This window comes from Heterodontus francisci, chromosome 27 (assembly GCF_036365525.1).
Source record: "Heterodontus francisci isolate sHetFra1 chromosome 27, sHetFra1.hap1, whole genome shotgun sequence".
Lineage (NCBI taxonomy): Eukaryota > Metazoa > Chordata > Chondrichthyes > Heterodontiformes > Heterodontidae > Heterodontus > Heterodontus francisci.
Genome location: NC_090397.1, coordinates 67,446,874 through 67,462,195, shown reverse-complemented (window position 1 = coordinate 67,462,195; position 15,322 = coordinate 67,446,874). Strand labels below are relative to the sequence as shown.

The 15,322-nt window shown below is 43.8% G+C and overlaps 1 protein-coding gene across 5 annotated transcripts in view; it reads right to left on the bottom strand.

Annotated features, from left to right (window-relative positions):
• Window positions 1-15,322, bottom strand: part of prkcq (protein kinase C, theta) — a 207,429-nt gene that overhangs the window by 77,835 nt on the left and 114,272 nt on the right. For all 5 annotated transcript variants that reach the window (XM_068059524.1, XM_068059525.1, XM_068059526.1 and 2 more), the window contains exon 3: window positions 2,205-2,404. In XM_068059524.1, coding sequence (XP_067915625.1) covers window positions 2,205-2,404 — 200 coding nt within the window. The remainder of the gene's footprint in view (window positions 1-2,204; window positions 2,405-15,322) is intronic.

Sequence of the window (15,322 nt, the reverse complement as noted above, 5' to 3'; positions counted from 1 at the left end):
ACTCAAACATAATGGATTTGTAAAAGGCAGGTCATGCTTGACTAAACTAATTAAATTTTTTGGATGAAGTAAGAGAGAAGGTTGATGAAGGGAATGCAGTGGATGTTGTCTATATGGATTTTAAGAAAGAGTTTGATAAAGTACCGCATAAAAGGCTGGTAAACAATACTGAGGCTCATCAAATAGGAGGGTCAGTGTCCAAGTGGATAGAAAATTGGCTCCTCAGCTGACGAAGTGCCTGGCCACGACTGATAATATATCAATGGTGGCATGAGGAGGCCCTTAAGTGGCAATTAATTGGTCACCTAAGCGCCTCAATTGGCCTGGGGCAGGCAGGCAGGCCATTTGCCTCCTCCCCCCACTGCTGATAAAATGACAGCGGGGACAGGTAGGGGACGGGTAGGCGACAGGAATGGCACCTCCCACTCGATTTTATGCCCCCTCCTACCCCGGGGTGGGTGCGTAAATTTCCAGTCACAGAGTAGAATTTCAAAATTTGCTGATGATACCAAACTTGGAGGTGTGGCAAACAGTGAGGATGATATGAACTGCCTGCAACAGGACATAGATAGGCTAGCAGAATGGGTAGACAAGCGGCAGACAGAATTTAATAGAGACAAGTGCGAGGTGATGCATTTTGGCAGAAGGGATAGGGTGAGGCAATATATACTTAATGGTGCAGTTCTAAAGAGTGTGCAGGAACAGACAGACCTGGGGGTGCATGTGCATTGATCTTTGAAGGTGACAGGACATATTGAAAGAGTGATTAGTAAAGCATATGGGATCTTGGGCTTCATAAATAGAGGCTTAGTGTACAAATGCAGGGAAGTTATGCTGACCTTTATAAAGCTCTGGTTAGGTTCCAACTAGAGTATTGCATCCAATTCTGGTCACCACACTGTAGGAAGGACGTGAGTATCCTTGAGAGGTTGCAGAGCGGATTTAACAGCATGATTCCAGGGATGGGGAATTTTAGCTACAAGGTTAGGTTGGAAAAGCAGGGATTGTTTTCCCTGGAGCAAAGGAGATTGAGGAGAGATTTGATAGAGGTATACAAGAGTATGACAGGCTTAGATAAGTTATACAAGAAAAAACGTTTACCATTAACAAATGGTACAAGGACTAGGGGACACAGATTGAAGGTTTTAGGCAAGAGATGCAGGGGGAATATGAGGAAGAACTTTTTTTTACACAGCATATGGTAATGACCTGTAACTCGTTGCCCATGAGGGTGTTGGGAGTGGGGACAATCAATGATTTCAGAAGGAAATTTGATGTGCTCTTGAGGGAAATAAACTTGCAGAGCTATGGGGATCGAGTGGGGGAATGGGACTAACTGGATTGCTCTGTGGCGAGCCAGCATGGACTCAATGGGCTAAATGGCCTTCTTCTATTGCCGTAAATGACTATGCCTAATGGCTTTAGATTTAAACTTCCTGACTCTGTATTTGTTGCTGGACTCACAATATACTGACAAGAGTTTTAATACATGTAATTTGATTAGATTGTTTTCGATACTCTCCACTTGCCTGGATGAGCGTGGCTCCAACAACACTTAAGAAGCTCAACACCATCGAAAACAAAGCATTCTGCTTGATTGGTACCCCATCTAACATCTTAAACATTCACTCCCACCACCAATGGCAAGAGTGGCAGCAGTGTGAACCATCTACAAGATGCACTGCAACAACTTGCCAAGGCTCCTTGGTCAGCTCTTTCCAAACCTGTGATCTCTACCACCTAGAAGAACAAGAGCAGCAGCCACATGGGAACACGACCACCTGCAAGTTCCCCTCGAAGTCACACACCACCCTGACTTGGAAATATATCGCTGTTCACTGTTGCTGAGTCAAAAACCTGGAACTCCCTTCCTAACAGCATTGTAGGTGTACCTACCCCACATGGACTGCAGTGGTTTAAGAAGGCAACTCACCACCACCTTCTCAAGGGCAATTAGTGATGGTCAATAAATTTTGGCCTTGCCAGCAGTGCTCACATCCCAGGGATGGATAAAAAAAGTAAAGACTCACCAGTCCATTTGACCAATCCTTCCAGGATACCATCCCTATTGCTTTCCCATTATAGCTTCTCACATCCACCTGAACAGGCAACTAGGACCTTGGTTTAATGTTTCATCTGAAGGTGAGATCCACTGCAAATAGAATAAGTACTAACTGCCAACAAATTAAGAATGAAAATTTTACCCAGATGTCTGCTTTTCCTTGATTGCGTTTACATTTTTCTGCCAGGGAATTCAGCTCCACCGTGGTTTCGGAGATCAGCTCAACAGTTTTGTCCTTGATGACGATGTGCATGACTCGGCCCTTGTTGATATGTGCATCAAAGGTGCTGTTCCAAGGAGGGTACATGGTGGGCTTCTTTTGCATGAAGATCTGCCCTTTTTCTGTTGAGGTATTCATACATGTTAAAGTGAGTAAGGCACCAAGCAAACAGCGAGTCAACAAGAGTGAGCGATTCTCAAGTATGAGACTACACTTGGAGTGACGGATACTTGTTAATGACTATTTTATAAGGGTACTCTCCTGCTTTTTCTATTATTTTATACTTTCCTTCTGTAGCCAGTAAGGCCTTGTCGCTAACTGCTGCCAATATCCTCTTTAGCTGACACCTCTGAATTTTACTGGGGGACACGCAGCCCCTCGCTTGTCAGACGGGGAGTAGCCAATGTTTCAGATAAAAACTGCTGATAATCTATTTTTATGTGCACACATTTTGGACAGTATGAAGTCCCTCTCATTTGTTTTCCTCCAAGTTACAGGCGACACACCTTCCTCAGCTCAGAGAGTGCGTTACTGACTAGTTCCAGTCCAACACCAATGTTGTCCTTTAGTTGACCAGTAGGAATCATACAATGGCAGCCTGGTGAAGTTTGATCTCCAATGTTCCCCTGGGTTTGTGGAGAAGTGCTGCGGACAGGCACCTCCAAACAATAATCTGGTTGAGATCTAGGAAACTGCAGATCAGCTGGGGGAATTAAACCTCTAAATTCTCAATATGGCACCAAATATCCATTTTCCAATGCCCTGCATTTTCTTACTGATCAGTACTACAACATACTATATATTGACATATGGCCGGAAGTTACAATGAAGTGGGATAACAATGTTCAATTGCTTACCCCATTCATCTGAAATTCCCCATTTATTTTAGCTTAGCTCTTAATTAAGTAATGCCTCTGCTAAGCAAAAGAGAGGAATTTGGACTGGAGAAGACCATCCATCAGCCCCACCCAATTATCTCATTTATGACAGAAGCCAATATAGTTGCCATGTGAATGCTAAGATCACTTGCTGGTATTATTCCTCCAGGGGAATTGTTGTAAAGTTTTATTGAGCTTTCCTCCCGTGTTTGCCTAGTATCTGTGCTGTGAGAATGGATGCCAGCTGTGTGTGCTGATAACATGCCGATATTCATAAAGAGAGGATTTATGATTCTGGAATTATTACTGCAGGTTTACCAAGAAATAATCTGCAATAGATTTCTGCAAAATGTTACATCCAGCACATATAAACACACCTGTTTCAGCATGTGTCTCACTCTAACCACAAGGGCAAATTAAAAATCCACTTTGACGGCTCCTCCAAGTTTGCATTAAAGGAACAACAATTCTGGCAGTTGACAGCTATACGAACCATTTTCGTTTTCTCAGCACATATGGAGTTGTCGCTGTCACTCGAATCACACATTCTATAAGTCACTCCAGAAACGCCAGCATCCCATGATAACACTCTTAGAAAATGTTCATTGCAGGAACAGGCAAAAGTGCCATTTTTAGCACCAAACAAAACAGCACAAATGTCACTGTTCAATCACTCTCAAAGCAGGAACAGCTCAGAAAAAAATTGTGGAAATTTGAAACTTGCTGATTTGTAAAAGTGTCACATTTTATGAAAACAAAAGGCTGAAGTTTGATCTTGGGCTGTAATGTAAATTAATCTCAACTGGGTTATTCCTGGGCCCCTATGACTGGCTTCAGAAACCCTGGGGTAGGGAAGGGGTAAAAGAGAATTAGCCAGGTGTCCCCTCCTGAAAAGTGTGTGCGTGTGTATATGAGCGTTGGGGAAGGCAATACAGAGGTTGATTGTGATGCCCCTATGGTTGATTAGCCTGCTGACATTCACTAGTTCTCTTGTGAAAAATGGCTGCTTGAGTTATTTTACCTTGCATGGGTCATTACTTAAAGGGAAGAAAGGAGATAATTGGAGAGGGGAAAATTGTAGTTATTTAAAAATTGATTTATAAAACACTGGTTCAGCCTCAACTGAAGTATTCTGGGAACTGCACTTTAGGAAGGATGTGAAGGCTTTAGAGAGGGTGTGGAAAAAATTTACATGAATTGTTCCAGCAGTGAGGGACTTCAGTTACTGAAGCTGGGCCTGTTCTCCTTAAAGAAAAGAAGATTAAGAGAGATTTGACAGAGGTGTTCAAAGTCTTGAGGGGTCTGGACAGAGTAGATAGGGAGAAACTTTTCCCATTGGACACCAGAGGACACTGATTTAAGGTGATTGGCAAAAGAATCAAAGGTAACATGAGAAAAAAACTGTTTTTATGCAGTGAGTAATAAGGATCTGGAATGCACTGCCTGAGAAGGTGGAGGAAGCAGATTCAATGGTGACTTTCAAAAGGAAATTAGATAACCACCTGAAGAGAAAAATATGCAGGGCTACAGGGGAAAGACGGGGAAGAGTGGGACTAACTAAATTGCTCTTGCAGAGAGCCGGCACAAACTCAACAGGCTGAATGGCCTCCTTCTGTGCTGTAACCATTCTATGATTCTATAAGTGGTGCAACAACACATTGGAAGACATGTTTATCCTCTTACAATATTAAGAGTTACTGCTCAGTGGCAGAACGTTTTGGAAATAGAATGCCTGCTTGCTGCTTTGGCTGCAGATATCTGCGCTCCTCCAATTCTGGCCACGAGCATCACTAATTTTAATCAGTCCATCACTGGCAGCCGTGCCATCAGCTGCGTGGGCCCTGAGCTCTGGGATCCTCTCCGTAAACCCCTCTGACTCTTTTTCCTCCTTTAAGACAGTCCTTAAAACATACCTTTCTAACCAATCTATCTTAATATTGCCTTTTGTGATTCAGTGTCAAATTTTGACTGACTACACTCCTGTGAAGTGCCTTAGGATGTTTTACTACATTTAAGGTGCTATATAGATGCAAGTTTTTGTTGTAGTTGGTGAGTGACAAGGGAAATAATGAACAAAGGGAGTTCCACACTTAAAAAAACCACAATGTGGATAAAAGAGTGGATCAGGCTCTACATCTATCCGATCTCAAGTAATTGTAAAGATAGGCAGGCGATGGTGAAATAGTAACATTGGCTTTCTCTGCTCCCAGGGTAGATTGGAGGAGAGGAAGTGGCCTGTGCAGGGCAGCAGGCCAGGGCCAAATATAGGACTGCTTAAATGCAGCCATTGAGTGGATAAGGAGTGGAGCACTGGGCCGTGCAATGCCTATATGATAGGAATATGTCTTCAGGAGACCTTAGTTGATGCAGCTGCCGAGCACACATTAAATTGAGCAGCTTACTACAACTTAAGCTCCATCTCTCCTATGGGTCAAATTTACTTTCCCTGGCATTTTGAATGAATTCCTATACCATTTCTCTGTCTGCTTTTGTAAGACCGTCACTAAACTGTTTGAAATGCATTAAAATAGCACAATGAGAAATTTCTTACAATACAGTAACTTCCAACTCTTCAATCTCCCAAGACTAAGCTCTGTAGTTTTCACCTCTCCCCAGAAAAGAAGGTAATCTTCCAAAATATTAAACCATGCAACTTTGGTCAACCATAAAATGCATGTTAAATAAACTGTTATTTTTAAACTTGGAAGCTTTATCAAAATTTGACTGTTTTATTTCAAAGAAGTTAAAATGTTCTCCATCAGACCAATATAGGATGTATTGCTATTTTTTCATTTAACCTCTCCTGCCTTTCACCCTATCACAGACCTTCCCCTTTGTTCTTTTCCTCCCCTTCCCATGCCTCTGTACCTACATAAAACCTGTTACGTCTCTAACTTTTCCCAGTTCCAATGAAAGGCCATCAACCCGAGACCTAGGCCGGGATTGTCAATTGCCCGTGGGTGCAAGAATGGGAGTGGGCGTGCTTTGAAAATAGCATTCCCGAATGGCATGTCAGTGTCCCGACATCTCCAGGATGCACTGGTAATTTCAAAGCAAGGGCGGGAGGAGGGGGGAAGACGGGAATCCACTTGCCTCCAATTAAACAGCCTGTTAATCTCCTAGAGAAACTTGTTAATGGGCTGGGGAGGGCCAGAAGGTGATTTTCAATTTGTAAATAGCCAAACCCAAACAGTCTGGTGCACATTAGCACACAGCTATTAGGTTCAATGCAAGGAGCAACTAAGAACCTTTTTTTTTAAAATGAGGAAAAATTTTTGCTACTAGGAGTTTTTATGTGAGATCGGGTGCAGAACCTTTTAGTTAGCTAGTTGGCCACTTCTCTGCGCAGTGAGGCTGTTGGCCCTCTGATGTCCTGTCTCCTCTCTTTTGCAAGGCCGTGGCAGGCCCCATCATGGCTGCCGTCTGCCTCTGACAATCGTGCTCAGCAGGCAGAGCTCAGGGCCACTAATTGGGCGCGGAGCTCACCGCAGGCCCCATTGGGGTATCTACATTTGAAGATTGTGCCGTGTAAGCTATGCAGATGTGGTGCAGGGTTGGGAACTGGAAATTATCTGGGCGCGGGTTCCCAACCCTGGATTGAAAATCAAGCTCGTTAAGTCTGTTTCTCTCTCCACAAACACCGCCAGTCCTGCTGAGTGTTTCCAGCAGTTTCTGTTTTTATTTCAATATAGGGTGTACCAGGGGCCTATTTGGACCACTTTTATTTTTAAAACTGTGCTCACGGCATCATGGAAACAAAGCACCGTACCAGTTTAATATGTCCATTCTGTAACTAAGTTGTGTACTGGATGAAACTAAATAAACTAACACAGTTTAGTGTAGCAAGAAAGCTGCCGTTATGCCATTTCTATAAAACCAGAGCAAATTAGGACTATAAGCCCGATCTTAACTCTAAGTGAGTGAAAATTTCAATCCATGTGTTCCAAAACCAGATTTTTGCTCCCCAGTTTATTAAAAAAAAACCTGACAGCCCACTGAAAAGTGGACAGTCCAGCTGCCGACCATTTCCACTGGCAACTGATCTAAATAGCAGAGATGTAGGATGGGTGAATTTCATAGAGTAGATGATGCCAAGTCCCTGGGAATGATGAACCTAATAGTCTAATGGCCTTATCTCATTCACTGCAAATTCCATTTCTTATTTTATGTTTTCTAAGACATGTTCCTTTTTTCAGTTACCGTTAATGGAATGTGTCAATATCTTTGAATATATACATACGTTGGTTTTTTTCCCTACTGGATTTTTGAGATAATCATCAATGACAAAGTATCCCTTTTTGTTCTTTGGCAAAGTATAATCTGTCACTTGAACATTGGAAATTTTTGTAATGATAAATTTTGATATTATAGTACTTTATCAGGCCCTGTGCGATATTGAAGTTTTCTCAAAACAAGTCTACCACTGAGCAAATGAGTAAAAAAGGAATTGTGCTGGCAATTAGACTCTACTCCTGGAAAAACACTGGACCCATTTTCAGACTCTCCACTGGTGCAAAATGGTGGTAGCGGCCCGAATATGATGTTAGGTCATGTTGTTTCTGCTGCCATTCTGGCCACTGGCATCTTAGGGAGGGTCCTGAGATGGACAGCTGGACAGCCCACCAATTTCATGCAGGAGACCACTCGTAATACAGAAATAGGGGTCGTAAACCACACCTAGGAACCGGACATCGTGCGCTCCGCCCGTTTGCAGCAGACACTGAGTAGCCAACCAACATTTCTTAAAGAGACTGCCAGAAGTCAAAGTTTCTTTTAAGCTTTTATTTGTGTGGGAGAAGAGGAGCAGGACAGTTCCTCTTGGGCCCACAGACAGCCTGTAAGATGCCCCTCCCAGGATCACAGCCCACACCAGTCCCCCGCTCCCCCACCACCAGACTAACTCAGCATGGAAGCTGGCCAATTTCCCACCAAACCCCAACTGGCAAACAGCACCAGGGCGCTTGCAGCTTAACAGCTGCATGTAAGTAAGGCTGCGTTTCAAAATGACTCATGACTTGATAGGAGTTACGATGAGTGAGCAATGTTCATGTTTCAACTCCTGACCATCCTTTTGTGCTTCAACTTAAAAAAAAAACTACCTTCAATGGATGGACTTCAATGTCCATCACAGAGTGGCTCAGTAGTACCACTACTGACCGAACTGGCCAAGTCCTAAAGGATATAGCTGCTAGACTGGGTCTGCGGCAGGTGGTAGGGAACCAACAAGAGGGAAAAACATACTTGACCTCGTCCTCACCAATCTACCTGCCACAGCTGTATCTGTCCATGAGAGCATTGGTAGGAGTGACCACCACACAGTCCTTGTAGAGACGGAGTCTCATCTTCATACTGAGGGTACCCACCATCGTGTGGGTCAACATTGTGTGGCTGTTATGTGAGGCAAGGGAGGAGATAGCAGGGGCCCTGACACAAATTTTCAAATCCTCTCTGGCCACAGGAGAGGTACCAGAGGATTGGAGGACAGCAAATGTGGTACTATTATTCAATAAAGGGTAGCAGGGATAAACCAGGTAATTACAGGCCAGTGAATCTAACATCAGTGGTAGGGAAATATTGGAAAAAATTCTGAGGGACAGGATTAATCTCCATTTGGAGAGGTGTGGATTAATCAAGGATAGTCAGCATGGTTTTGTCAGGGGGAAATCGTGTCTAACTAACTTGATTGAATTTTTCGAGGAGGTGACCAGTTGTGTAGATGAGGGTAAGGCAGTTGATGTAGTCTACATGGACTTCAGTAAGGCTTTTGATAAGGTCCCGCATGGGAGATTAGTTAAGAAGGTAAGAGCCCATGGGATCCAGGGCAACTTGGCAAATTGGATCCAAAATTGGCTTAGTGGCAGGAGGCAGTGGGTGATGGTCGAGGGTTGTTTTTGCGAGTGGAAGCCTGTGACCAGTGGTGTACTGCAGGAATCGGTGCTGGGACCCTTGCTGTTTGTAGTGTACATTCATGATTTAGACGTGAATAAAGGAGGTATGATCAGTGAGTTCACAGATGGCACGAAAATTGGTGGTGCCATAAATAGTGAGGAGGAAAGCCTTAGACTACAGGATGATATAGATGGGCTGGTAAGATGGGCAGAGCAGTGGCAAATGGAATTTAATCCTGAGAAATGTGAGGTGATGCATTTTGGGAGGACTAACAGGCAAGGGAATATACAATGGATGGTCGGACTCTAGGAAGTACAGAGGCTCAGAGGGACCTTGGTGTACTTGTCCATAGATCACTGAAGGCAGCAGCACAGGTAGATAGGTTAGTTAGGAAGGCATATGGGATTCTTGCCTTTATTAGCCGAGGCATAGAATATAAGAGCAGGGAGGTTATGATGGAGCTATATAACACGCTAGTTAGGGCACAGTTGGAGTACTGTGTACAGTTCCACACTATAGGAAGGACGTGATCGCAATTGAGAAGGTGCAGAGGAGATTCACCAGGATGTTGCCTGGGCTGGAGCATTTCAACTATGAAGAGAGACTGGATAGGCTAGGGTTGTTTCCCTTAGAGCAGAGAAGGCTGAGGGGGGATATGATTCAGGTATACAAAATTATGAGGGGCATTGATAGGTTAGATAGGAAGAAACTTTTTCCCTTAGTGGAGGGGTCAATAACCAGGGGGCATAGATTTAAGGTAAGGTGCAGGAGGTTTAGGAGGGATTTGAGGAAAAAAAATTTCACCCAGAGGGTGGTTGGAATCTGGAACACACTGCCTGAAGGGGTGGTAGAGGCAGGAACCCTCACAACATTTAAGAAGTATTTAGATGAGCACTTGAAATGCCATAAGCAAACAAGGCTACGGGCCAAGTGCTGGAAAATGAGATTTTAGAATAGTTAGGTGCTTGATGGCCGGCACAGACACGATGGGCCGAAGGGCCTGTTTCTGTACTGTCTAACTCTATGACTCTATGGCTACCACCGTGCTAAATGGGACAGATTTCAAACTGATCTAGCAACTCAAAACTGAGCATCCATGAGGCGCTGTGGGCCATCAGCAGCAGCAGAATTGTATTCGGCGATAATCTGTAACCTCATGGCCCGGCATATCCCCCCCTCCACCATTACCATCAAGTCAGGGGACCAACCCTGGTTCAATGAAGAGTGCAGGAGGGCAGGCCAGGAGCGGCACCAGGCATAACAAAAAATGAGGTGTCGGTTGTTGAAACTACAACACAGGACTACTTGCGTGCCAAACTGCGTAAGCAGCATGCGATAGACAGAGCTAAGTGATCCCACAACCAACAGATCAGATCTAAGCTCTACAGTCCTGCCACATTCAGTCATGAATGGAGGTGGACAATTAAACAACTGATAGGTGGAGGATGCTTCACAAATATACCCATCCTCAATGATGGGGGAGCCCAGCACATCAGTGCAAAAGACAAGGCTGAAGCATTTGCATCTATCTTTAGTCAGAAGTGCCGAGTGAATGATCCATCTCGGCCTTCTCCTGAGTATCCAGCATCACAGATGCCAGTCTTCAACCAATTTGATTCACTCCACATATCATCAAGAAATGGCTGAAGGCACTGGATACTGCAAAAGCTATGGGCCCTGACAACATTCCAGCAATAGTATGGAAGACTTGAGCTCCAGAACTTGCCGTGCCCTTAGCCAAGCTATTCCAGTACAGCTACAACACTGGCATCTACCCGGCAATGTGAAAATTGCCCAGGTATGTCCTGTCCACAAAAAGCAGGACAAATCCATCCAGGCCAGTTACCACCCTATCAGTCTACTCCCGATCAGTAGGGAATGATGGAAGGGGCTGTCAACAGTGCCATCAAGCAGCACTTGCTTAGCAATAACCTGCTCATTGATGCTCAGTTTGGGTTCTGCCAGGGCCACTTAGCTCCTGGCCTCATTACAACCTTGGACAAAAGAGCTGAACTCAAGAGGTGAGGTGAGAGTGACTGCCCTTGACATCAAGGCAGCATTTGACTAAGTACAGCATCAAGGAGCTGTAGCAAAACTGAAGTCAATGGGAATCAGGGGAAAACTGTCCACTGGTTGGAGTCATACCTGGCACAAAAGAAGATGGCTTTGGTTGTTAGAGGTCAATCATCTCAGTCCCAGGACATCACTGCAGCTGTTCCTCAGGGTAGTGTCCTAGGCCCAACCATCTTCAGCTGCTTCATCAATGACCTTCCCTCTATCATAAGGTCAGAAGTGGAGATGTTCGCTGATGATTGTACAATGTTCAGCACCATTCGTGACTCCTCAGATACTGAAGCAGCCCTTGTCCATATGCAGCAAGACCTGGACAATATCCAGGCTTGCGCTAATAAATTACAAGTAACATTCACGCCACAGAAGTGCCTGGCAATGGCCATCTCAAACAAGAGAGAATCTAAACATCGCCTCTTGACATTCAATGGCATTAGCGTCACTGAATACCCCACGATCAACATCCTGGGGGGGTCACCATTGACCAGAAACTGAACTGGACCAGCCGCATAAATGCTGTGGCTGCAGGAGTAGGTCAGAGGCTGGGAATTCTGAGGCAAATAACTCACCTCCTGACTCCACAAAGCCTGTCCATCATCTACAAGGCACAAGTCAGGAGTGTGATAGAATATTCTCCACTTGCCTCCAACAACACTCAAGCAGCTTGACACCATCCAGAAAAAAGCAGCCTGCTTGATTGACACTCCATCCACCACCTTCAACATTCACTTCCTCCACCACTGACACACAGTGGCAGCAGTGTGTACCATATACAAGATGCACTGCAGCAATGCACCAAGGCTCCTTCGACAGCACCTTCCAAAACCATGGCATCTACCACCTAGAAGGGCAAGGACAGCAAATGCATGGGAACACCACCATCTGCAAGTTCCCCTCCAAGCCACATACCATCCTGATTTGGAAATATATCACCGTTCCTTCACTGTCACTGGGTCAAAATCCTGGAACTCCCTTCCTAACAGCACTGTGGGCGTACCTACACCTGAAGGACAGCAGTGGTTCATGAAGGAAGGCGGCAAATTAGGGATGGGCAATAAATGCTGGCCTAGCCAGCGATGCCCACATCCCCCAAACAAATATAAAAAACTCCAGAGACACAGCAAAATGCAGAATTGGAACTTGTATTAATGAACAGAGGAAATTATTTCCTTACGAGGCATCTGCTCAAACCTATTCACTATGCCCCTGCAGGAATTGTCCTTCTCGGGGTATGGGTGACATTGGCAACAATTACATTTATTCTTAACCCTAAATGCCCTGAGGAGTTGATGGTTGGCTATTTTATTGAACTGCATGATGGTGCTCACACAATAGCGTCAGGTTGCAAATTGCAGGAATTTTGCCCCAGTGACGATGAAGAAACAGCCAAGTCAGAATGCTGCGTGGCTTAGAGAGGAACTTCCTGGTGGTGTTCCTGACTGCTGCTGCTTTTGTGCTTCTTAGTGGTAAAGGTTGCAAGGGAAGGAGGGGCTACTGAAGTAATCTTGGCAAGTTGCTCAGTGCATCCTGTAGATAGTGCATTCAGCAGCCTCAGTGTACTGGTGTTGGTGTGGGTGAAGAGGCACCAAACAAGCTTTATAGGTCTTCATTAGGGCGGAGACAGTATGGTGCAACAGTCAAAATAATAATTTTACAGGGACTAAATCCCTTCCTAAGTAACAATAATAACTTCTACTTTGAAGCTTTGTTTAGACATTTCCTTCCATTGGATGGACTTTTTACTAAATAAGTAGACATTTGAATTATATGTTTTTAAAGAAACAGACCATCCAAGACTATGTATAAAATTGCATGCTCCATGTGTTTTAAACAAAGAAGTTCAGTGGAATCAGAATTGCAGTAGGACATAGTCACAGGCCCTGAAATATAATCAGCTGATCTTTTTTCTCATCTGCCTCTTATTTGCCTCACGCATCCTTCACGACCAAGATGGCCAGCAAAAGCCTATTCCTAGCCCAATGACAATGCTAGAAGGCTCATGAGAAGCCACAACTGACTTAATCTTTCTTAATATTGCGTTCCTTTGTGAGTTAAGTCTAGTTTTCATGAAATTTCTTCCTGATGGTGTGACTAAGTCTAGGCACTCACTGCATGGCTAATCGTGGGTACTAACACGTGCCTTATGTCCTCTATGACACACTGAATGCCCTGATCAGCAAATCTGGTTTAACTAGCACTTGTTTTAAGATGTAGTCTAGTGATCTCTACGGGACATACTAGACTTGGGAATACCAGTTTGCTGTCTCACAATCTTATTTGCAAACTTCTAAATGACATGCTGGTACATGCCAACATAAATGCTGAATCTTGAGAAATCTATAAAAAAGCTGTTTACTAGACAACTTCTAGATCTGCAAAGCTGCATCATTGGATGTAGTTTCTCAGGAGTTGGCCCTCTCTCACTGACCAACTCGCACCTTGCATTATGGGAAAGAAAATGGAAGGAAGGAGGAAAGGAAAAAACAGAGAGAAAGAAAAGAAAGATTTGAATTGATGTAGCACCTTTCACAGCCTCAGGAATTTCCAAAGTTGTTTACAGTCAAACAGATACTTTTGAAGTGTAGACACTGTTGTGATGTCGGAACTTCAGCAGCCAATTTGCACACAGCAAGCTCCCACAAACAGCAGTGTGATAATAACTAGATAATCTGTTTTTGTGATGTTGGTTGACGGATAAATATTGGCCAGGACACCAGGATAACTCCCCTGCTCTTTGTCAAAATAGTGCCATGGATTCTTTTAGATGCACCTAAGAGGGCAGACCAGCCTCGGTTTAATGCCTTATCTGAAAGATGGTACCTCCAACAATGCAGCACTCCTTCAGTACTGCACTGGAATGTACTTTTGAAATGTAGTGGCTGTAATGTGGGCAGGAGCAGCAAGTATGTGGTATCTTGGTCACAGTAATGAACTGGGAGGGAATATAGTGGGGATGGGGGGTAGGGGGAAGATGGAGAAGTTTAATGGTTCTGGTCATTTGAAGAGTATGAGTAATTTGATATAAAATGACAAATGGGAGGAACTCCTCAAAATAATACCTGAATTACTGACTAAAGAATGGTCAGGTGACATGGGATGGGTGAGAGATGGCAGTAATTTAGAGGACTTTTCCAGATTTGCGACACAAGACAGCAAGGATTTTTAACCCTTGCCTCTGGATAAGAAAAGTAAATATTAAAATTAAAACTAAAAGAATACAAGCTTCCCCAGTGACTCAGTTAGCATGGTGACTGCTAAAGAAAATATCCAGGAATGAGATCAGGTCAAGTCCTATTTGTAGTTAGGTCTTGACATTTGTCCAAAATCTCTAACTAGAACACAGTAAGACCATATTGCTTTAGTTAAAGGTGAATGGCTGCCAATTTTTTTTTTAAGGAGAGATAGGGACAATGAGTTAGAGAAAGAGTCAGAGACAGAGATAGAGATGGACAAATTAAACCTTCTAATGGTCACAATGTCTTTGTAATAACAGACACATCTGTTTGGCAAAATTGTGCAAGTGTTCTCGGAAAATTGGTTTCAGTTCTTCCTAGCAATAGTGATGAAGGAATTCTCTGCTCTATTTTTGATGTCACTAACAAATAGCAACTAGAAAAAAATACCCTTCCCTGCCCTCAAGGAGCCATATAGAGAGGATGAGAGGTAAAGAAAAAGACGGAGGCTGAAATAATTGGAGGACAGGAGACAGTGGTGGGATAGCTCCAGGCAAAGAAAGACACTTTTCAAAAAGATACTTGTTTGTGTGCAATGCCACAGGAGGTTGACCTGCATAATATGAATCTTGTGAAGCCTGAATTTGCACTTGCACTGTTACAATCTGTTCTTCTGCACAATGCACCAAAATCATGGTACACACTGTGGTCTCAGGATTTGCAATGACAGCCAATTTAGATGCTCAACAAAACCACTCTGGGCCAAACTATTCAGCTAGCTCTGATGATTAAGTCTCACATAGAACATCTGTGAAAACAAACACTTTGCACTTTTAAAAATCTTTGTAACATAAAGAATGATTTTGTGATTCCGGGCTCCCAGTGGTGAGTCCACATACCGATGCAGATGGGCTACAGCAGCATAGCCACGATTTTCCAAACAATGTTCCCTTTGTTTGTGAATCCCCACTAGTATTTTGGGATTGTGGAATCACCTCTATGTAACATGTTATAAACAGAAATAACAGGG